The 25,045-nt window shown below is 36.7% G+C and overlaps 1 protein-coding gene across 3 annotated transcripts in view; it reads right to left on the reverse strand.

Moving 5' to 3' along the window:
- Kif15 (kinesin family member 15) overlaps positions 1 to 25,045 on the reverse strand; it is a 58,504-nt gene that overhangs the window by 8,542 nt on the left and 24,917 nt on the right. For all 3 annotated transcript variants that reach the window (XM_005337903.4, XM_078037995.1, XM_040290077.2), the window contains exons 11-30: positions 24,766 to 24,889; positions 23,812 to 23,888; positions 23,368 to 23,577; positions 22,106 to 22,283; positions 19,465 to 19,606; positions 18,676 to 18,817; positions 15,301 to 15,486; positions 14,398 to 14,505; positions 13,268 to 13,373; positions 12,263 to 12,428; positions 11,407 to 11,557; positions 11,112 to 11,197; positions 9,919 to 9,988; positions 9,486 to 9,572; positions 8,643 to 8,747; positions 7,741 to 7,863; positions 4,450 to 4,596; positions 2,649 to 2,750; positions 1,562 to 1,729; positions 153 to 262 (exon numbers count right to left, since the gene is read on the reverse strand). In XM_005337903.4, coding sequence (XP_005337960.1) covers positions 153 to 262; positions 1,562 to 1,729; positions 2,649 to 2,750; positions 4,450 to 4,596; positions 7,741 to 7,863; positions 8,643 to 8,747; positions 9,486 to 9,572; positions 9,919 to 9,988; positions 11,112 to 11,197; positions 11,407 to 11,557; positions 12,263 to 12,428; positions 13,268 to 13,373; positions 14,398 to 14,505; positions 15,301 to 15,486; positions 18,676 to 18,817; positions 19,465 to 19,606; positions 22,106 to 22,283; positions 23,368 to 23,577; positions 23,812 to 23,888; positions 24,766 to 24,889 — 2,588 coding nt within the window. The remainder of the gene's footprint in view (positions 1 to 152; positions 263 to 1,561; positions 1,730 to 2,648; positions 2,751 to 4,449; positions 4,597 to 7,740; positions 7,864 to 8,642; positions 8,748 to 9,485; positions 9,573 to 9,918; positions 9,989 to 11,111; positions 11,198 to 11,406; positions 11,558 to 12,262; positions 12,429 to 13,267; positions 13,374 to 14,397; positions 14,506 to 15,300; positions 15,487 to 18,675; positions 18,818 to 19,464; positions 19,607 to 22,105; positions 22,284 to 23,367; positions 23,578 to 23,811; positions 23,889 to 24,765; positions 24,890 to 25,045) is intronic.

Below are 25,045 nucleotides of genomic sequence, written 5' to 3' on the forward strand. Positions count from 1 at the left end.
CCCTCTCCAGACCTGCTTCAGATCAGCTAAGGGAGCACTTCCTGGGCTAGTGGAACATCACATACACCATGAAACCAACCCAATCTCACTCATCCAACCACACCCAGGCAGGCCAAGGTCTGGCCCACAGAATTCTGGTGGCTTCTTCTCACCTGTTGTCCTTCTGCCTTTTAATGTCATCCAGCTGACTTTGTAGGAGCCAGTTTTTCTCTCTTAACTGCTGGGATTCCAGGCGCAGGTTTTCCATTGCAGACAACTGCTCCTAAGAACATACCAAAATCATGCTCTTCAGAAAACACACAACAGTATTATTTTGCCCCCCAATCCATGACTGCAGCGGGCATTCCTCTTTTAAGCTCCTCCTCTGTACAGAACAGGGCAAGGGGTTTTGCTGAATAAAACAGAGATTGTGACAAGTTCTCGGAGGCCCAGAACTAGGATTCACGACCATATCCATGGTACTTTGAACAGTTTCTTATCAATATCACATAAGTCATTTGTTTATGTGGGTGGAATTTTATAATTCCTTTAGGAGAAAAAAATGACAAAAGTTGCCATAGTTGATCCCTCAAAATACTTAATCAGATCCTAACTTAAAAATCACGAATGTAACCATCCAGAAGAATAAACACTTGTCTGCAAGGAATATTCTTTTAAATTTAATTCTACTATCCTGGCCCAATTTCTTCTACGTTTCAAGATCATGACAACCTGGGTAACAGCCCCATTCCTGAGATAGCATGAAGTGCCCCGAATTCAAAGGGAAGGAATGATCCTCTCTCCTTGACAAACAAAATCCAAGAGTGATACTATCTTTACTTACATTATGTCACTTGGTTAACATGACCTAATTGAGTTCCTAAACAAACTCTCACTGCAGAGCAATGAACAGGCTAAATGCTAATTTCTGTGGGCATCCACATCCCTCCTTCACATTTATCTATGTACTCTTCACATGCCTCCACCCCAAATCATAGAAATGCCCTGCCATGCACAGAAGAAATTAGTTTAAATTTATCACAGACGGAAATAAATCTCCTTCATATATAAGGAATGCCCACAAATCAATAAGAAAAAGTCCAATAACAGAAAAATGGTGAAGGATATAGTTCACCATGAAAGAAAAACAAAAGATGTTGATGCTACTTTAAATAAGAAAAAAATAAAATGACACTGAGATAACATGCTTATAAGATGGCAAAGACCTCAAAGTTGCATAGCACTATGAGGTGAAGTTTAAGGATACAGGCTGTCGCCTGAGACAGTGTAGTTGGTACAAATTGTATGATATGATACAACTGTGTAAAGGCCACATAGGGCAGGAAAAGGAGGCTTACGGACTTAAACCAAGTGTACACACTGAAAAGCTCTAACAAATAAGAAAAAAGAAACCGGCTACCCTGGGACTCAAACTAGGTAGCTAGGAACCAGAGGTAGGAGGAAGACTTTTCTCTGTTCACCTTCAGTTCTGTGCCCTTTGAATATCTATCCTTAGCAGCCTTGAGAATCCTGCTTATTTTTAAAAATTAAATTTACTAGAGGGGGAAAAGGACCCAGGTACCTTCATTCTGAGGATTTCAGCATTTTTGACTTCTCTGTCTTCATTCAGCTTTGTTACAAGATGTTGCAAAGATGTCTTAGAGGCTCTTCCATCTTCTATCTCTTGTTCTTGTGTTTCCAGGAGTTTTGCCAAATGTGTTTGAAAATGAGGTGGTGGTGTTTTAGGACTCTAAAATAAAATCACATCTCATCCAAATACCCGATTAAGTGATGCTATACAGATTTCATAAATCTATATAGCTAATACACAGAATATGCATTTAAATGTATATGCCAAGAAGCTAGCACACAGTGCATACTGAGACATAAGTTGGTTTAACTTATTATTCAAATTCATGTCCAAGTAAAACACCAAAGACTGGTACTTTTATCAAGGAGAAAGCAGACAGAGGGCATTAGTGAAAAGACAAAGCTATCCCATTCCTTGGCACAAACCCAAAGAACATAAAGTCAGCATACTCCTGTGAATTAGCCATATCAATGTTTATAACAAGCTCAATTTACAATAGCTAAGCTATGGAACCAACCTAGATGTCCTTCAACAGATGAATGAATAAAGAAAATGTGCTCTATTATAAACAATGGAATATTACTCAGCCATAAAGAAGAATGAAATTATGGCATTTGCCAGTAAATAGTTGGAACTGGAGACTATCATGCTAAATGAAATAAGCCAATCCCCCCCAAAAGGCTGATTGTTCTCCCTGATATGTGGATGCTAACATACAACAAGCGGAGGCAGGAAGAATAGAAGTTCATTGGATTAAACGATGGGAATGAAGAAAAGGAAGGTGGTGGGAAAAGGAAAGAGTAGAATGAATCAGAAATAACTTTCCTATGTTCATATATGACTATACATGACCAGTGAAACTTCACATCACGTTCAACCAAAAGAATGAGATCCTCATTAGAATAAGCTATATACCATGTATGTATAATATGTCAAAATACATTCTACTGTTATGTATACCTAAGATTAAAAAAAAAAAAAAAAGACCAAGCTATGGTTCTGGTAATTTCTACATTTTTATCATTCACAAAACAAACTATTCAGTCCTCCTGCAATGCATGCTTTTCTTGGGAAGTACCTGGGGATACTCGGCAGCAAAATCCATTACGTGTTCTAGTTGCCTCATTTTGAAGTTATATTCATTCTTCTTCTGTTCTACTTCCTCTTTCTTTTGGATTAGCTGGGGAAATTGAACAGAAGAAAGGTTACAAGTTAGAAAATGATATGAAACACAGGGTCTAATTACAAAAGACAAGCTTCCGCATCACCAATCATCAGGGAGATACAAATAAAAATCACAATAAGGTTATCACCTCATACCTATTAGAATGGCTTCACACACACACACACACACACACACACACACACACACAGGAAAATGGTATAGAGGTTTCCCCTGAAAAACTTAAACTAGAACTACCACCTGGCCGGCAATCTCACTTCTGGGTATGTAACCAAAGGAACAGAAACAATATACCGAAGAGAACTTTGCTCTCCCATGTCCACTGCAGCCTTATTCACAATAGTCAAGTTAGAGTAGATCTAAATGTCCACCAACAGATGAGTGGGTAAGAAAATGTGGTGTAATGACCAAATGCTGTTCAGCCTTAAAAAGAAGCAGATTCAGTCCTCTGTAATAACAGCATGGATAAAACTGGAAGGTGCTGTGCTAACTGAAATAAGCCAGAGGCAGAAAGCCAAACCCACATGATCTCACTTAAGTCTGGAATCTAAAAAAGCCAAACTCATAGAAGTAGAGAACAGTGGTTACCAGAGGCTGGGAGCAGAGGAAGTTGAATTGGTCATGTTGGTTAAGGGGTACAAAATTTCAGGTGTATAGGAAAAATAAGTTTTTGAGATCTACTGCAATGTAATGTGAATATAATAAAAAAGTCAATTAATTTGACTAAATCATCCCATAATGTGTGTTTGTATAAGATCACATTGTACCACATAAATATATATTATATCTATCAATTTAAAAAAGACATTTCTTGCTGGGTGTGATGGCATGCCTATAATCTCAGTGACTCAGGAGGCTGAGGTAGGAGGATCCCAAGTTCAAGGCCAGCCTTAGCACTTTAGCAAGGCCCTAAGCAACTGAGTGAGACCTTGTCTCAAGATAAAATATAAAAAGGATTGGTGATGTAACTCTGTGGTAAAGTACTCCTAGGTTCAACCCCAATTAAAAAAAAAAAAAAAAAAAGACATGCATGCCTATAATCCCACCAACTAGGGAAGCTCAGGCAGGGGGCAAGTTTGAGTCAGCCTGGGCAACTTAATGAGTCTCAAAAAATAAGAGTATCCTTGTGTTCAATCCATAATACTATGGAAATAAAATATAATAATAAAAATGTTTCTTAGAGAATGAAGGAGGTGGCATCACTATACCAGAGCTATAATAACAAAAATGGCAGGTATTGGCACCAAAATAGACTTGTAGACCAATGGTACAGAATAGAGGATGCAAAGACAAACCCACATAAATACAGTAAACCCACTAATCTCCTTTGCTCCCATAATTTGCCCTGGTTTTACTTTCTAAATTTTATAATAAAAGGTTCATTTTAGAAAAATACAAAAATGTAAAACAACAATAGTGGCCAAACAATGATGGTGAGCTGTGCCCTTATCACAGTGGTTAGAAGTTGTAGCCATGTGCCAAGGACTCAGAGCAGGGAAGGATATGGCCATGCAAGTATCAATTCAAGTGAGCAAACCCAAATCCACAATCCACAGTGCAAATGCCAGATCACCTACACTCTCCTCAGTCTTCACCTTTTGTGTGCAGAGAACCCAGCCAAGGCAGGAATATCCTGACAACCTCCACTGTGGATTCTGCCTGACACCATCTTGAGTGACACCACTCTGCAGCTTACCTCGTGCTGAAGTTCCTGGATCAGGGCGTCCTTCTTGGTCAGTTCTTCCTGGGCTGACTGCAGCAGCTCTGAGTGTTTTTTCGAAGCCTCTGTGAGCATGTTCAGCTGCTCAGTGGCATGAGCCAGATCTTCACAGAGCATATCCCTCTGTTAGAGGACAAAATCCCCATAAAGAAAAGAACTTAATTTTGATATTCCAATAAAGGTTCACAAATCACTACTAATTTTTTAAAGGTTGATTTTTTTTATGTTAAAAAAAAAGTCTTTTTTTGCTTATGTGCCAGTGCTAATCCATTCCAAGATAAACCAATCAATTGATATTCAGGTGAACAGTAAATGCATAGCAATATCTCAGTGGGGGTTGAACTGCACTCCTCCCCAACCCTTTGGATCTTAAAGCTGATCTGTTTCCTGGGGAGGACTTGAGGTATAGAGCTTACCTGATGTCTCACTAATTGATTCTAGACTTTTATATACTAACAGGTAAATAGCTATCACAATACCATACCACCAAGTCAGTTGGGTAGGGGCTGGGCAGTGCACCATTTCACAGGTCATCAATTTCAGTGTGTAAGGTGACGGAAAGTAAGACAGAATTAGAAGTCCTATAGGTTGCACACATAATTCCTATGTATGCAGTGCATGTAATCACTATCAAACTGTGAAGAATCTGCTTATACTTCCTTTCCAAATCTATGCATGTATATATTCATCTGCTTTTTAACAACAACAACAAAAAAACCTTGATATATTACAAACATTTTTCCATCTACTCACTCTTTTCTTGTATAATTTTCTTTGGGTGGGCTCCTTTTCATATAGATACATCACAGTTTAACCCATCACTGAATATTTTGGTTAACTTAAATTTTTCAGTATTAAATATACTTTTTTCTCATATCTAGATTTACTTCTTTAGGGTAATTTTTTAGAAGTACAAACTCAAAGTATACACAAAAAACTTAAGGAACATATTACCAGATTATATCTCTAAAGGCTGGACCTCAATACCTCCAAATGTCTATGAAATCATCCCCTTCTGCACATCTTCCTTGAGGCTCACACTTTACAACATATTTTAATTTGCACTTCTTCGATCCAAAGAGGTTTGTGTGCCACTATATTCCTTTTTGTGGGGGATGCCCATGTACCTTTTTGCATCCACTTCCCTCCAACCAGGGATGTTCTGTCCCTTCTTGTGACTTGTAAGAGCTCACCTATGTATGTATTCAGCTGATGACCTGATGCCATCAGTTGTAGCTTCCCCCAATCTATCCTTCAGTCTTATTTTTGTCTTTAACTTGTATAATATTCCCTTTTTTGGTTTCTAACCATAGTACCAAGATTTTTTTCAAAGGGCCACTTTTAAAAACAATCTTCGGGATTCATCATGTCTTTGTGTTTTCTAACACTTTTGTAATACCATTTGTTTAATCTAAGAACTTGCATTGGTAAGAATCTAACCTTATCTTTTCAAGTGGGTCTTTTCCTAATATTTATTGACAACCCATGTTCTCTTCACTGTTGTGAAATATCCCTTTTACCACCACACTAATTCCTTCCCCTTCATGGTGGTCTCTCTGTGCATGTCAAATTGTTGCAAAGATCTGACATCAGTCCAACACTGAGATATTATTATGTCTAGTTCACAAATCTCTCTGCATTATTATTTTTCTACATTTTGTTGAGAAATTCTGTGTATTTATTTAAAGGAATTTTCAAATCCTCTTGTCAAATTTTTAAAAATTGAGATTTGAACTCGAATACATAAATTTCTATTTTTATAAAGCAATAATGTACCTTCCTCTACAAGTCTCCTACAGGTTTATTCAAGTCTCAGCAAGTTTTGTCCTTGATACTTGCTAAACCTTCTCCCTAAGATTATGAAATACTATGTTTTTGTGAATTGCTGATGTAAAGAAAGCTATTTTTACAAATACTTAGCCAGGCACAGTGGAGCATGTTTGTAATCCTAGTAACTGAGGAGGCTGAGGCAGGACTGTCAAGTTCAAGGACAGCCTGGGCAAAGTCTTGTACAAATATTATCTCTTTTGGAAAGCTCTTTGGAATTTCCCCAGGCAGAATTACTTCCCTCCCTCCCTTTTCTGTGCTTCAAGTAATTTATTACATAGCAATACACTTAAGCTACATGCCTATGTAACAATGTTTTAATCATTCTTCCATTCCCAAATGCCAGACCAGATATAGGTTGTACAATAGGTAGATCCAATAAGTATTTGTTGAAGTTACTTCATTGGTAGCACATTTTTCCAAGAAAACCTTACTTCTTTTTTTTCCCCAAAGAGTTTCATTTTTTTAAATTAAATTATTTATTTATTCTAATTTGTTATACACGATGGCAGAATGCAATTCAATTCATATTACACATATAGAGCACAATTTTTCAAGTCACTGATTTTACACACAAAGTATTTTCACACTATTCTTGTCTTCATTACTTAGGGTAATGATGTCTAACTCATTCCACCATCATTTCTACCCCCTTCCCCCCTCCCTCCCCTTTGCTCTAACTAAAGTTCCTCCATTCTTCCATGCCCCATCTCATCACCATTATGAGAAAACCTTATTTCTAAAGCAAATGAAGAACAATATACACGGGAGATTACCATCTATGTGAAAGTATTTAGGATTAACCTAAAATATCTCTGGAAGAATACATAAGAAACTGGTATTACTGGGTGGGTGCTTTACCACTGAGCTTCATTCTCAGTCCTATTTATTTATTTGTTTATTTTTAAATTGTGAGACAGGGTTTTGCTAAATTGTTGAGTCTGGCTTTAAACTCATAATCTTTCTGCCTCAGCCTATTGAATCACTAGGATTACAGGTGTAAGCCACCATGCCCGGCTAGTACCACTTAATTTTTAAAAAGATAAATTTAAACCCACAATGAGAACAACAACAAAACTAAAACCTACTTTAGCTAAAATGTAAGAGGCCACCCTGAAATCAAACTGTTAGCCAGTCTTTCCTTTCCTCTCACTTCTCCCACTGCGTCCAAGTAAATGCCGATTCCACTCTGCATTTCTTACATGAGGAAGCCAGTTTAGGAACTTACCAGGGTATCATCACAAATGAATGAAAACAGATCAACTACCCAAAACAACAATTTTAGTGTTATCTCTGAATCGTTCAACCTCCCATGAGAAAAGTGGCTCTGATTTAATCATTAAAAAAAACCTTCTATTTTTTTTTTATTAAAAAATCTCCATGCAAAAATATACATATTGACAAGTAAGAAGACAAATAAAGTGCTATGTTAACATGTACCTCAATGTCCTCAGAGAGTATTCTCAGCCTAAGGGTTTCTTTCAGATCCTGAATATCCACTTCCTGTCTCTTGATCAATGCTTTGCTCTCTTCTTTGTCAACCAAAGCAGAGTTGTATTTGCACTGCAGAAAAGAAAATCATGATTCAAAATCTGTCTGCTTTATTAGCTGTTTATTTGTAGATTAAAATAATTTAAGAGCTGTGTGGTGATGACCAGATTAACAAGTTAGTTCAACAATACTTGTTAGTAAAGGAATGGAAGAATTGATGCACGTGGCAAAGAGAAGTAGGAAAGTCCCATAGATCAGTGAAAACATATCTGGTTTTGTCATCTTCATCAGGAGACTACCTTTGGAAAAACATATGGAGTGTGGCAAGCTCCTCTTGGAACCCAAAGGGGGACAAAACCTTCACCTTGACCCAAGCTGAGGAGGAAGCATCATCATTCAATTTAGAAACATGAAGAAAGAAGTAGTTACTTTAAGTCTAATACTGGGGAAACAAACCAATTTTCTCCATGATTAATGTCTCTGAACTTTATTAAAATGTGTTATTTTTTCCTGGAAGCAACTAAGGAGCACCACCTTAGCTTTCACTGTCTCAGATAACACCCCGTTTGTTCTTATCTGGTTTGTATCAGCAACTCCCAAGTGGTACATGGAGAACATTGTTCCAGGACAGTGAAGAGTGGGAAATGCTACCGATTGTGCTGCCTCCCAAAGATATGCATGCTGCACAATAAAAGATTTGCAAGAAAGGAAACACAGTAATTCACTGAACTTCAATTTGTATTTCCAAATTTACTTGATCCCAGAATCTTCAATGTTTGTTAACCCTTTGAGGAGTCTATGAAGTGTGTCTCAAGCACAAATTTACTATCTGTTTTGGTGACTGAACTTACGTTTATGTCCTTCAGTTCTTGTTTCAGGGTGTCTATAGTTTCTGTTTTCTCACAGATTGATGTTCTTAGTTCCTGGATCTGGTTCATGAGTTCAGCTACAACTTCCTGATGAGGATAGAAACAGTATCTTCATACCCATTGATGTTAAGGACATCATTTTAAAGTGATAAACCATTTATCGTTCCTAATGGCAACATAAGAAGTCAATTTTATTTTAGCAAAATATCATATCACACTCCATTATTAATATCAGTTTATATTTACTGGCTTTATTCTACTTTAATTGTTTCGGTTTTATAAATGAATAAGAGTTAGAGAAATAAGGATTTTTCTAGGTCTATGTTATTAAGGCCTGTGTTTTTGTTTTTGAGATGGGGATCTTTCTTTGTTGCCTAGGCTAGCCTCAAGCTCAGGATCCTATTGCCTCAACTTCCCAAGCAGCTGGAGTTTCAGGGGTATATCACTGTATTCAATTTATACCTGATTTTTATACTTGGAGAAACATGTTATTTTTATTATTCCAGATAAAGTCAGCATGAAGGGATTTGAGAATTTGTATCATGGAACTTACAATTAATGAGAAAGGAGCACAATTATATCAGCATCCTATTTAAAAGGGCAGAATGTGTTTTACAAACACATTCTCTATTCAAAACAACAGAACAGTTTCCTCTTGAAATTACTTGATAATTAACTTAATTGGAAGAAGCATTCTGTAAGCACCCTTGTCAACCAAAGCAGAGATGTATTTGCACTGGAGTGTACAAATACGAACATGGAAATGGAACCTTCCACCTTCCCTGAAGGTGGAATGTCAAGTTAGCATTTATAAACTCCACCTACCTTGTCAGACTCTCTAGACTTTTCCAGAGAATCGATCACTTTTTCAGTAACAAGCAAACTCTCTTCTAATTTCTGTACTTTTGCCATCTACAGAGAAAAACAAATACTTAAAAAAAGAATTAAATCATGACCACACATACATTCAAATACTAACCAACCAACCAAGCTGATTCCTGCTTTTCAACTATAGAGTCTATAAATAAGAGTAATACTTCAAAATGATCAACTGTGTTGAAAGGCAATGATACGGTGGGTTCTCCACCAGGAGGACAAATAATGACCTACGACGATAGTCACTTAGGAGTTAGAAAAGTAAGAGCTAAAAAAATTAACTGATTTCCAACACTTAAAGCTGAAATAGTTTTTATAATAAACTTGTTTACATATCAGGTTCAAACTTCAAATTCTAGAGTCAGAATAACAGGAAATTTACCTGTTCTTCACACTTGGCCATCTCTTTCTGTTTTTCCTGTCGTACAGCCTCAAGAACTTTTAAGATTTCTCTGGAAGAGAACAATTACATTTTAACCCATTCCATTCAATATAAACAGGAACTGAGTCTGTTAGTTTGGAAGAGATTAAATGCAATACAATTGAAGTTTACTAAACACACCTTGGCTTTGTCAGTATATTCCAGTAGAAGTCAGAAAGTTGAACCATTTCAATGGCTAGTTAACAAGAGTCCAATTTTGTTTCATGACTATTTTCTTCAGAGTGTTTTGTACTCCTCAACATAACATTCAGATTTGTTAATTACTTCTCTCTTCTATGTTAAAGTTCAGTAGGACAAGGATGTTTTGTTTCACTGTTTTACTCTATACATTGTGGCATTTACCAGAATAGGGCCTGGCTTAATGAATATCACTAAATGTTTGCATGAGTGAGAATATGTTAACAGCCTATCTCCTATCTAGATATAAGCTCTACATTTACCACTGTATACCAAAGCATGGAGATTCTATATCATAAGAAGAACTCTATAAATACTGATTGAAGAAACAACTCTTCCTTAAAGTGATCATGAGACTACTGGCTAAGCCCAAGAGACTGACTAAAGGCTATCAAGGAAAAGAACTTGGAGAGAGAGAGAGAGAGAGAGAAAGAGAGAGAGAGGGAGAGGGAGAGGGAGAGGGAGAGGGAGAGGGAGAGGGAGAGGGAGAGGGAGAGGGAGAGGGAGGAAGGACAGACAACAGCATTCCTGGTAAGGGACCAGAAAGAAAAAAGAACATCTAGAAAAAGAACAGTAGAAACAGAAATAAAAATCAGCCCCCACCTCCCAATAATAAATGGAACAGCTAGAAGTTATATATACTGTGACTTACAAAAGACTCTGAGTTCTGATTACTACCTGTCTCAATTCATTTAAAAGCACCACAGATAGTTATTGCTAAGTTTCTTTATATAGCCAATTAACAAAAGCATCTGATATTCATTTCGGCAAACTTTAAAAGAAAAAGCTTTTTGTCTTTTTTTGTGGTACTGGCAATGGAACTCAGGGCCTCACACAGGCTATACAAAAGTGCTCCACCACTGAGCCACATCCCCAGCTGAAAATAACTCTTTGCAGGGTATTAGCAAGAAAACAAAAACAAACAAGACAAAGAATGTGATAGTGACAGCACTCACTTAGAACTGTTTTCTTTATCCTCTTCAAACTGCAATGATAATTTGTTGTTTCGTTCTTTTTCTGCCTCAAAAAGCTCCATCAAGTTCTAAAAGACAAACTTAACATTAGATTTGAAGACACTGCTATATGCAATGTGCAGCCAACAAATATGTGGCATACCTTCCACGTGGCAGGCACTGAGGCTGGTCTAGGGAAAAAGCGGGAGGGAGTCAGGGCTGTCCTTGCCTTTCACACAACAGAACAGCCACAGTCCTGGGTCACACTCACCCATTACCAATACTCTTTGTCACTTACATTGAGGTCAGTTTTCAGAGTTTCATTTTCTTTTTTGCAGTTTTGGAGATTTTTTGAAAGTTGGTCAATTTCAAATCTCATTACTTCCTGTAAGTTGTCATAGGAATCTTGTAGGCAAGCTTGGCTCTCAAGAAGCTTTTCATGTTCTAATCTTTACCAGGAAAACATTTTGCAATGGTAAACACACAAGCATTCAATATTTTTATGAGTCAGATTATCTGCACTTAAATTTATTCTATCAACAAACCACTGCCAACTTACATAAACCTAATGAACACACACACACATAAATATGTATGTGTTTGTGGTGTAAACAGTATATATCAAGTAAGCAAAATAATTCAAGAAACAACACTACTGTTGTGCTGACTCATTCAGAGGCCACACAGCACCCGAGTGCCACATTAGAGAATAAGCAGTCCAATAAGTGAATTATTCAATGTTAGAACAGAAAAAATGAGAAAGAATAAATTGTGTCCAGTATATTTAAAAAGTCAGGACATATTTAATACTTTTAAGGTAAATTTAAAAACCTAAATATTATGTATTCTTTACATTTTTGATGTAGGCCCTCTCTGATAAGTAAATATAAGGATAATAAGATCCAATGAGATTAGTAGAGTGACTTAAGAAAAAAAATCACACAAAACTAGTTTGTAATAAAGCCAACATTATACTCAGCGATTCAGAGGTTAAAACAAATGCCAGGTGTAATAAAAGGTGTGCAGCTATAATAAATTACTAAAAATTACTACTTTGTTGAAGCAGTTTGAATTGGGTTTATACCACCTGTACATCACATCATCCTGAGTTACAACCCATCAAGCACCTTGAAATCATCACACAACAACTCTACCTGACGTGGCCCAGCTGAAGCTGTACATGCACGTGTCTTTCAGACAGCTCGTTGAATTCTTTTTCCTGACTCTTTTTGAATGAACTATACTCCAGTTTTACTGAAGAAAGCTCCTTGTCAGCAGAATGAAGAACTACTCGCAGGTCACGCACCTCACTTTTTAAAACTAAAAAACAAAACAAGTCCTCAACAGGTTTCATCACAAATATTTTTTTATAAAGTACACGAATATATTTGATGATACCATTAAGGACAGATATTGAATCAAGTGGTGGTACCCAAGAGACCTGAGATTTCTGTTTCATCTTCTCCCTACTGCATAGCTCTTCCTACATTTCTAGTTAAAGAAGAAGAGTTAACATCTCTCCCTCACTTACAGGTCACTTTACTTTTCTAGATTTCTCCTGTAAAATGTGCATCAAAACTCTTAAGAAAGAAACATCATGAGGTCTAACAAATTTCAAGTGACTTTATCTTAGTTACTGAAAATCTTTTGGTGATATACCAGAACTTTTCAATATGGGCTAAACACCTCTGGTCTTCCAGGGAAACTCCAACTGTAATATCAATTAGGTAACTTTTTAAATTAAAAACAAACAACAGAATAGCTATTTTTGTTGCTGCTGTGTTAGCTTTACTGTAAACTCTGATAAAGGGAAAAATAAGAAATGAGTGAAAAAACTGGGAAATCAAATGATGCTCCCCAAATTAAAAAAATAATGCTTTGTCAATATTAAAACACTCATAAATTGAAGATACTTCATTTTCAAAGCAGTTTAATTAAGATGCTAAGCAAACATCTTTGTCATTTGTTTATCAAAAGTAATAAAAGTTTCTTTTTATAATATATTATCGTCACCACTGTCATGTAAACTCAAGTATGGTTGTCTAACAATAAAACAATCCAACCCCAAAACACAGGACGACATTTATTTAAATGAGTAAAAAGACGCTGAGGTTACAGTATTCCTTCAGGTCACAAAACTCCTAACTGTTCAAACTTACAATCATTCTCAGTCTGAGTCTCTTGAAGCAGCTTTTCAAGGACATTCAACTGTGAGAGACGTTCTTCTTGCTGTTTGGTCCAATCAGTTCTTTCTGATGAGAAAAGCTTTGGGAAAGAGATATGTTTACTGGAAAAGGAATACTGGTGGGGTAAGACAGTTTAAATCATCAGTTTATTTCTGTTTTTTTTTTTTTTTTTTAATCCCTTCTAGTATTTGGGATTGAACCCCGTCTCGTGCATGCTAGGCAAGCACTCTGCCACTCAGATATATCCCCAGACTTTATTTTTATTTTGTATTATTTTGATACTAGGGATGAAACCTAGGAACACTTTACCATATGCTATATCCTCAGCCCTTCTGATTTTTATTTTGAGATTTGCTCAAGCTGGCCTTGAATTTGCAATCCTCTTTCCTCAGCCTCCTAAGTAGTTGGGATTATAGGAATATACAAAGTAATATGGGTGTATTATTACTGAGATACATCTCAGAACATTAATTTTCATATTGAGACAGGGTCTCACTAAATTGCAGAGGCTGGCCTCAAACTTGTGAAACTCCTGCCCCAGACTCCCAAGTCACTGGAAGTACAGGAGTGTGCCACCATGCCCAGCAAAAGCTGTTTTTTTTTTAGGGGGGTGTTGGTACTGGGGATTGAATCCAAGGATGCTATATTACCAAGCCACATCCCCAGTCCTTTTTTGTTTTATTTAGAGCAGGGTCCTGGTGAGTTACTTAGGGCCTCACTAAGTTGCTGAGGCCGAGTTTGAATTTACTATCCTCCTGCCTCAACCTCCTGAGTCGCTGGGATTATAGGCGTGCACCACTGTACCTTGCTAAGGCTGTTTTTCAAGTCTAATTTTTTAAGGTCTCTGACAAGAAAAAATCTGGCTATTCCAGGAATCACAGTGAAGAGAAACAGAGTGTAAGAATGTGGAAGGGCCATCTTGTTTTCTGCTCAACAAACAGAATGGAACTGACAAATTCAGACAATGTCAACATCTGCCTTAAGACCAGAGTAGTCTTCAAAGTTAAAGTTGATCAAGGATCTGTGAGGGCATTTTTGTCCCATAATGCTCTACTTTGAGTGCTTGTTTCACACACTGACTGAGGCCAAGCTCCCAGGCTCACCTCCTGCATTTGTGCCGAATGATGCTCCAGTTTGTCAATATGCTGCTGAAGCTTCAGGTTTTTATGCTCTTCCTCATCTAGCTTGACTTGAAGAGCATTCATTTGTTCCTGCAATACACAAATTTCAGTCCATTAAAACTCTTTTAATGGAATTCACATACCATCACCATTTCTTTTTAATTAAAGAGAAAAACAATCAAAAGTGAACAAGCCTAAAACTCCATAGGAATAAAGATAGCAAAGGTCTGTTTGAAGCCAGAAAACTTCAAAAGCCTATCCTGACAATTTCTGATTTCAGAATTACTCTTGTGTGCTCCATCAAAGTAGATAATTTAAACCCAAAGAACACAGGGATTAGAATTAAAACCTAGAGGCATCTTGAGACTGCTAAAAGCTTCCTCAGAGATGCATGGGACACTTCAGTAGGAAGACCTCAATGCCTTGGAAGGATCAAATTACTGGGATTCAAGGTGATCTAGTCCACTCCAGGTTTTACTGAACAGATTTTTTTTTTTTAAATTTTCAAACCAGAATTCTGAAATAATCCAATTTCATAAGTTATTACAAATATATGAAAAGCTGTCTAAAATTTGATTTATACTAAAATTCTGTGTCAAATATCTGAACTTTCTTTATCAGATAAACCACATAAATCAGTTTTGAAACTTGAAGCTTGCAATTATGGTCATTTTATACAAGGGAATCAAAAAGTCCATGGAGAATAGAGAATGATTTTCTGAAGACTGCAAAATGAATTAAAAGAACAAGAGTAGACTGGTTTCTAAGCTAGTGCCCTTTATACATTCACACTTAACACTACAAATTTCAGGGAGTTAAAAATGATAGACAAAATTATTTAACTGAATGTCTAATTATTTACCTTTTTAAAACCTAGAACATTACCTGCACTTTTTTAAGCTCTTCAGAAATGGCCTCAAAAGCTTGTTCATTCATCTCAGGTGGAACTGGTTCATTTAATATATCATTATCTAATATGCTAGAATTACACACAAAGCTCCCCATATCAGGGCTTAATTTTGGTACTAATCGAGAACGAAGTTGATAAGCCTTGGTTGGTGTAGTTATAATCTGAAAAACAAAAAGATTATGGAAAACAATATTAGTACACATGAAAAAAATAGCATATTTAGTAATTTTATGAAGAGAGAAGACAAAAATTAAAGCCTGTAATTCCAGCTACTCAGAGGTTAATGCAGGAAGTTCACAGGTTCAAGGCCAGGCTGGATAACTTAGTGACACCCTGTCTCAAGATGAAAAAATAAGAAGGGCTAGAGGGCTGGGGATGTGGCTCAAGCGGTAGCGCGCTCGCCTGGCATGCGTGCGGCCCAAGTTTGATCCTCAGCACCACATACCAACAAAGATGTTGTGTCCGCCGAGAACTAAAAAAAAATAAATATTAAAAAAAAAATTCTCTCTATCTCTCTCTCTCCTCTCTCACTCTCTCTTTAAAAAAAAAAAAAATAAGAAGAAGGGCTAGAAATACAGCTGAGTGATCGAGTGTACCCAGCTTCAATCTCTAGTATTAAGAAAAAAAATGAAATCTATTCAAAAGAAAGGAAAAAGTGTCCCTGAAGAAATAGAAGACATGACTAAATAGAAATAATTTTTTAAAATATTTTTTAGTTGTCAATGGATCTTTTATTTTATTTATTTATATGCGATGCTAAGGATGGAACCTAGGGCCTCACACATGCTAGGCAAGTGCTCTACCACTGAGCCACAACCCCAGCCCTAAATAGAAATAATTCTATCAATTCAATACAGTTCCAAGCAAAATTCTAATAAGGTTTTAAAAAATGAAACTTGGTAAATTGATATCCAACTTTGTATAAAGAATAAATGTACAAGACACACTTCTCATCCAATATAAAGTCACATTATAAACAGGGTATAATTATTAAAACAGTAATTTAGCATGTTATAGTCAAAAATTGGAAAAACATACAAAGTCCACAAACAGAATGATTTATGTGTAGAGATTTCAAATTAGTGAGAAAAACATGGATTTTTTAAAAATTTAAATCTTTCTACTACCATTCAAAAATAAAATAAAAGGTATACAAAGATCTCAATGTAAAAAAAAAAAGATAAAAGGTCAATAAGCCTGGATGCATCAAAAATGAAAAACTACCGTGTAACAAAAATATCACATGCAAAGATGAAAGACAACATCATGGCCAAATATATTGACAATGTATGTAAGAAACAAAAGATTAATATATAAAAATGCCAACAAATTCCAAGAAAAAGATAAACTACCAATAGAAAATGGGCTTTTTTTTTCCCTACAGAGAAGGATAATACAAATGGACATGAACATATGAAAAGTGGGAACTAAAACCTTAAAAAAGATCCTGATTTTCATGCATGAGATTGTAAGAATTAAAGAGTCTGATGATGTCCATTAGTGGGATGGTGTTCTTCTACCAAGAGGCAATTGGTGCTACCCCAGAGGCAGCTCGAGCAGGCCTGGCTCATTTCTAACACAACCACTTTTCCAATCCCAGAGAATGTGTGTCCTTGGAAACCACCTAGAGTCATGAGTCATCCAAAATGTGGACGTGTAGGTTTAAAGTGAGGTAGCACTCTGGGTACTAGTTAATATAGAAAGATCCAAGGCATACGTTGGACTTACTTAACTAAAGCATATTGTAGAATAACATATGCAAATTGACTTCAAGTTTTTTAAAATAGCAAAATAAAAACAACTATAAAACAACTCTACATGTTTTCTCAGTCCATGCATATTTGCTGTACAAACACCAAGAAAAAGGATTAAATTAATTCCAGGAGTATGAGATAAAGGACCAGATTGAAGTAGACTGGCAATGGTGCTCCAAAAGAACTTTTAACATTAACTTGTAGTTTTAAACCATGAGAATGTATTCATAAAGTTACTGATATGATTTAAAATAAACAACAACCAAAGATCTGAATTGCTATGCCACTCTTCCCTCAACAATTCTACTGTGCTAAGGAGCCACCAAGGATTATAAAACAATTGATAATATTCTTTAATATTTTATTTCCTGCAAAGAATTCAAAGGTCATTTGTAAAAATTTTTTTTGTTTTAGTTGTAGATGAACACAATCTCTTTATTTATTTATTTTTATGTGGTGCTGAGGATCAAACCCAGTACCTCACATGCGAGCGAGGCAAGTGCTCTATCATTAAGCTGCAACTCCATCCCTCCAAAGGTCATTTAAAATAAAAAAAGCAAAGATAAAATTCTAACTTTGTAAAGAAAATAGGATTTTGTACGTTAAATGAATCATGATATATCCATATAATGGATTCTTTTGCAGCTACCCAAACAAAAAAGCAAAAAAACAAAAAAACAAAAACAAACAAACAAACAAAAAAACCCAAGAATGACAAAGTTCTTTTTCCCCTTCTGACCTGGGACAAACTCTTATATAGTCCTCCCCCACAAATTCCTTACTGTCAGATGCTTGCACATTTTTTCTTTTATGAGGAGAAATTATTAGAGGACCCCATCCCCCATTATTTCCAAGTATTATGTGTGATAATTATATGAGTACTTTATGAACATATTCTCCTAGTTTAGTGTTCTTTGCACACATTACATTACAGCAATGGCTGCCATTTATTGAGATCTAGAGGACTAGGCTCTTTATCAATAATGTTACTACTCTAAAAACCCTTCATCTGGGGTGGGGATGTGGCTCAAGCGGTAGCGCGCTCTCCTGGCATGTGTGCAGCCCAGGTTCGAGCCTCAGCACCACTTACAGACAAAGATGTTGTGTCCGCCGAAAACTAAAAAATAAATATTAAAAAAATTAAAAAAAAAAAGAAAAACAAAACCCTTCATCCTCAGTTCAGAGGAAAGAAAGGTGGGGCTAAGAAGTTAGAAAACCCTGCCTAAGGTTAATGGCTGGTGAGAATTTGATCCCAAATGTTGTATTCTTTGCTCCCTGGCCCTACTACTGGAGGTATACATAAGAACACCAGTCAGTGTGACCCTGAGGTTAACCTCTGTGAAGGATGCCACCTGTATGTCTGGAGATAGACCATGCAGACTCTCTCCATTATGAATACAAAAGAGGGGCTAGGCTTATGCTCGTGGCAGAGCCTTGCCTTGCACATATGAGGCACTGGGTTTAATCCTCAGCACCACATACAAATAAATAAAATAAAATAAAGATATTGTGTCCATCTTTAAAAAAATCTTAAAAAAAAAATACAAAAGAGATAAGCACTAACTTAACACGGGACCGCTGCTTCAGATAACCTACCTTAAGTGTTTCAGCATGAATTTTATTCAGTTGAGAAACTTCTTGTCGCTTGCAGGCTTTTGTTGCGTCCAAAAGGCTTTCAAGATTAAGGTTTGCTTTCTGCAAAGCCTGAAGCTCTGATTCCAATTCTAGCTGCCTTTTCCTAATAGATATTGTAAAACAGTACTTCAGGTTAATAAGCAAGTCAAACACTTGTAAAGTACTTTATAGTTTATACTATAAATATAAATCAGAAATATTCTCTCAGGATCATTACCTTCATTTTCCAGCTGGGTAATATACTCAGGGACTCAAAAATGTTCAAAGAACTCAACTACTAAATAGTAGAGCTCAAATTCAAGGGCCTAAGTAGTCCATGACGATGATGACAACATAAGTGATGTCATTTTAAAAGCAAACTGTTCTTTATAATTTAGATAGGATTCATCTTAATTTATATCAATGTGAATTGTCTTGTTTTTCTTTTATACAATGAGTATCAAGAATACTAACAAACCCAGAACTTTTAAAAATCTAGATTCAATTAATAACTATAAATTTGGTTATAAAATAAAGAATTTACTCAGCAAGTTCAATTGACAATATATTGAATAAAACATTTATCATTTAGTTCATTAGATACACCATAAAAAAAAGACAAAAAGCCCTTTTTCTTTGTGTCAAAACAAGTTAGGTGCTAATAATAAGAATTTAATATTTAAAGTAAAATGCCCATTTAAATTGTGAATATTAACATTACCACAAATCAATACTAGAACAGGCAAGCACACATATGTAGTCACACTTTACCGAGTTAGTTCTTTGAATTCTTCATATTCTTGCTTTGAGTTATTCAGCTCTGTCTGAATTTGCAGGAGTTGTGCTTTTAATTTCTCAGTGTTTGCGAATGAACTTGGTTCTTTTGGAGCTTTGGGAGAAAAGCCTTGCTGACCTGATAATAAAGAAACAATCTTGGTCTTTGAAAGACAAACATAACAAAACACATTTGCTAAGTACTCGGCCACATACCATTTTTTTTTTTTTTTTAAAGAGAGAGAGAGAGAGAGAGAGAGAGAGAGAGAGAGAGAGAGAGAGAGAGAGAGAGAGAGAGAGAATGAGAATGAGAATTTTTAAATATTTTTTAGTTTTTTCGGCGGGCATAACATCTTTGTTGGTATGTGGTGCTGAGGATCAAACCCGGGCCGCACGCATGCCAGGCTAGCGCGCTACCGCTTGAGCCACATCCCCAGCCCCCACACATACCAATTTTCAGGCATAAAGAGGATAGATAAGAAATGGGTTGGGAGGTGGGCCCTCAAAGATGAGTCTACATCTCTGCAGGAAATATAGGATGCAACAGTGTCTACAAGAATTAGGAGGAGACATATTCAAGCAGCAGAGAGGTCCACAGGGTGGAGAAGCACAGCTAAGACAACACCTTTTCCATGAAGAAAAAGAGCTAATGATGACTGACATGCATCATGTTAACACTGGAAAGAGAATCACATGTTAAACTTGCAGGAATTAGTGCTAGCAGCTTGTCTGAACGGTCAATGTATTATTTAGAAAAGAAAATGAATAACAAGAGCAGCAAGCTGAAAGAACTTGGTATCATCTACCAGGTAGAATATGTTAATTTTCAAAATTTGCTTAGAAAACTGATTAGAGAGTACACTGAGCTCCAGCACAGAAAAATATAAAAGTTGCTTGCAGGGGCTGTTGTTGTGGTAGAGCGGTAGAGTTCTCGCATAGCACATGGGAGACCCTGGGTTCAATCCTCAGCATCACATAAATAAAATAAAGGTATTGTGTCCAATTACAACTAAAAAATAAATATTTTAAAAAACAGTTGCTTGCAGAATGGTAGCTGCTTATAAGGTCCCAGAAATTACCATTAGTATCTATCAAATGTGTAAGTTAAGATTCCATTGAGGCCCAAATCGCCAACCAAATACGGAGCCTTGTAGGGAAAATTAACTGAAACAAAACCAAAAACTTAACTTTACATCTAAGATTTTAAGTCTCTCTACAACTCAAATACTGTGAATCTTCTTCTGTTAGGTTATAATGGAATAGAAGGCAGCTTAGGAAAGGAAAATTTAGAAAACAAGGAGAAAGAGCTGGGGATGAAGCTCAGTGGCAGTGCACACTTATCATTCATGGGGTCCTGTGTTCAATCCCCAGCCCAAAAGAAAGATAAAAAACGAGGAGATAAACTTCTCCATGAATGCAGAATGAAAGATTAGAATTTCCTCAACCTAAAAAAAAGGAAGGTGGAGGCTGAGTGTGATAAAAGACCATGAAAATACCAATTCTAAAGGGGCAAATAAACTTTATCATCAAATTCCAGGACATTAACACCAAGAGCTGCCAAACCTGTAAGTCAGATTTAGTACCAACTAAACCACTTTTCAGAGTACAAGTAAACTCCTGGGAATAATGTGTCACTCATAATATATTCATTGTTACCATAATATCAGGACCAAACCACTGTTTGGTGGATCATGAGTGTGACACCCATCTACACTGGATAAACTTTAGCCAGACTGACAAACATTTCAACTATTTGAAATTTAAACTGGAAAATTCTTTTGAATAAAAATTAAGTGATATCCAAATAGTTTTTACTTTTATCAGTAAAACAAGATAAATACAATGGGTGTTTCCTTGCTATGTCTATCAATCTATGTAAATTACTATGATCTTTGAGAAAAAAAATTAGTAAATTTATTTTTATAACATTAAAGAATAAGTATGTGAATAAAAAAATTTGCAGGGGCTGCGTTTTTGGCTCAGTGGTAGTGCACTCGTCTGGCATGTGTGAGGCACTGGGTTCGATCCTCAGCACCACATAAAAATAAGTAAGTAAATAAATAAAGTTATAAAACAAATTGGCATATCAGGTCTGGAGGCTAAAAATGAAGATCCTAATTGCAAGGCACTACAAATACTCTTTAAAACAGTTTCTTGAACGAGGCAGAGTGGTATATGCCTGTAATACCAGGCTCGGAAGGTTGAGGCAGGAGGATCAAAGCCAGCCTCAGCAAAAGAGAGGCACTAAGCAACTCAGTGAGACCCTGTCTCTAAATCTATAAATAAAATATAGAATAGGGCTGGGGATGTGGCTCAGCGGTTGAGTGCCCCTGAGTTCAATTCCTGATACCCTTGCCGCCCCCCCCCCCAATGGTTAAATCAACACAGCCTCTTAAAGCTGGGAATGGTGGCACACACCTGTAATCTCAGCAACTCAAGAGGCTGAGGCAAGAGGACCCCAAGGTTGAGGACAGCTTCAGCAACTCAGAGAGGTCCTAAGCAACATAGTAGGGCCCTGTCTCAAAATAAAAAATAGAAAAGGACTGGGGATGTTTCTCAGTGATAGGACAAACCAGGGTTCCATCTTCACTACCAAAACAAATAAAAACAGCCCCTTCTTACAACTATAATTTCTTACAGTTGTTGTTTTTCTCTATGCCAGATATTTCAGAGAAAGCTTTCTCTAGTTTTGCAATGGTCTGGGCATCCATTTCTTGGGCTCTTTTCACAGGCTCTAATAATCTCAGTCTTCTATTCTCTTCCCTGAGGGAATGATTTTCCATAGCATATTTTGCAACTCCAGGGTGGTGCTCTATCTGTCACACAGAAGAATCACACATTAAATATTTAAACATTTCCTTACTAAACTAGTCTTTCTAAAAAGCCATGAGAAAACTAAGGAACACTGATGCAATATTGGTTGTACTGTAATGCAACCATTGTGGAAAGCAACTTGGCATTTGTGATCACACTGAGATATGCATCACCTACTCCTCTATTTGTGCTAAGTTTCTTAAAACCCTCACCTGTGCACCCAGGGAGATACAGCAGGGAGTATACAATGTGGCAGACTCTTCCATAAAAGAAAATGGTTAAATTAACACACCAGAAAAAATAAAGAGACTTTCCGTTGACCAAGATACATTAACTGAAAGAGGCAAAGGGCAGAAACATATATGAAAGTAAAAATGTCCATGCGTTTAAACATGCATTGAAAACCCTGGAGAGTGGCCAGGTGCAGGGACACACCCTGTAAATCCAGCAATCAGAAGGCTAAGGCAGGGGGATCACAAGTTTGAGGCCAGCCTGGGCAATTTACTGAGACCCTGACTCAAAATTAAAAAATGAAAAGGGCTGGAGACACCAGTGGTAGGGTGCTTGCCTAAGGCCCTGGGTCCCAAACCCAATATAACACACACACACAAAAAAACCCTCTGGAAAGCGACACAGAGTTGATAACAGATTACTGTGGGGTTTTTTTGTTGTTGTTTTTGTTTTCAAAACTAGATGTCTTTGTTACCTCCTGAGGGAAAGGGGAAAAAGAACTAAATATCAAAAGGCTCAACTCTAAAGAGACTACTGATTCAGATAATCACAAGGACCCACAGGGTGAAAATCTACTTGGCCGGCTAGCATTGAGTACTATATGGCAATATCACTAGGAAGCCTTCTTTCTCTTTGAGTGTAACTATTCTGGGAAAGGGAGGAAAATGAATTATGTAAATCATACAATCAGTTGAATTCATTTAAAACAATTTCTACTGTTTTAAAGAGCAAGTATTTGGTGACAAACTTATATTTGCTTTGAACTTCCTTTATTCTTAAAGATACACACACACACACACACACACACACACACACACACGCGCGCGCGCGCGCGCGCGCGCGCTATGAACTCACTTGTTCTCGGAGAGTCTGGATCTCATCCCTTAATTCTGAGAGTAAGCGACACTGTTCCTCAGGCAGAAAACTTCCCCGGGATTCCTTGTGGAGCTTCTCTAGCCGCATGATTTGATCCTCTCGGAATTTCACAATCATTTTATTCGATTGAATAAATTTTTCCTTTTTGAGGGTGAGATCTTCTAATTGGGTAATTCTTTCTACCAGAGACTTAAAGACATTCATTGTTTGGTTAATCACAAAAAATAAGTCAGTCTTCCTAAATTTTCATAAACCCAGAAACAAATACTAAATTTAAATTTAATCCTAAAGGCAAAAGTAGATTTTCACAGCCTTCATTTACTTTCTTTATTAATCTGGTGCTATTCATTTTATTGCAATAAAAACCTCACTGTGAAAGCCTGAAATAACTTAAATCCCTTTTATCCTAATTCAGTTTCCTACCTTCTTTTCCTGTTCAGATTTCTTAAAGAATACCATTGCCTCCTGGAAATACTTCATGTAATCAGTCTTTTCTTTATCTGTAATTGACAAAAGAAAAAAAAAATTCTCAAATTTTTAAAACTAAAAGATGAGTTTAACAGTCTTTGAATATTCTCAACTAACAGAATGATACTGTTGTCACTGGATCATGAATTTCAAATTAAACTACTCAATATATTAGCTGTTTTTTGAAGAAAAATGAGCTTTTCTTTATTTAGTCAAAATATATAGTGTATGGGCTGGGGATGTGGCTCAAGCGGTAGCGTGCTCGCCTGGCATTCGTGCGGCCCGGGTTCGATTCTCAGCACCACATACCAACAAAGATGTTGTGTCCGCCGAGAACTAAAAAATAAATATTAAAAAATTCTCTCTCTCTCTCTCTTCTCTGTCACTCTCTCTTTAAAAAAAAAAAATATATATATATAGTGTATGATATATAGAAATAGAAATGGATCTAAAAAATTTGGGGGGAGTACCAGGATGCAGTGTGCCTGCTAGGATTTAATTTTCCCTCGTCTATAGATTTCAAATGAATTCACTTTCTAGTAACTATACTTTGGAGAAAAGTGCCTCCTATTGCACTTAATAAACATGTAGATTATTATGTAGATCCTATGACAGAATACTGGAAGTGACCTAAATGAAATCAGTCTCTCCTTTTAGCAGTTATTAAGGATGAATTATTCAAAATGATTTTAATTCCTTCTCCCTGCATCTCACAGAACTCAGTGTCTTTGGCTCCTGTGTCTGGTTACAGGGTACTATGCTCCTATGGAAGTGATATACATAGAAAGGGCTAAATGAACAGAGGAGATAGTCGTGGGAACTTCTGGGAAGCCTATCTAGCAGCAGGGGGCTCTTGAACTAATATTCACACTTGTCTTTCCCAGGATGGTCCTGCTGTGTTCATCCTACCTCTAGTCAGAAGGCTTTCTGGAAGTGTCTGCCCGGAAGAAAGCTGGGCCAGTTGTTCTTTGAGCCTCTTCACTTCAGCTTGGAGCTGGCTCACATTTCCTTGCGTGTCTTCATTTACCACTGCCTGTTCAAGAATTAAGAGATCACTCTTTTCAGTTGTACAGTCCAGAGTTTGCATTTTTTTGGTATGGAGTGATAAACAGCCAACAAAACTGTGCTTCCATTTCATGAATGATCAGAAGGCCACCAGAATCAAAGTGTCCTAGAGTGGGAAGGAAAC

This window comes from Ictidomys tridecemlineatus, chromosome 2 (assembly GCF_052094955.1).
Source record: "Ictidomys tridecemlineatus isolate mIctTri1 chromosome 2, mIctTri1.hap1, whole genome shotgun sequence".
NCBI lineage: Eukaryota > Metazoa > Chordata > Mammalia > Rodentia > Sciuridae > Ictidomys > Ictidomys tridecemlineatus.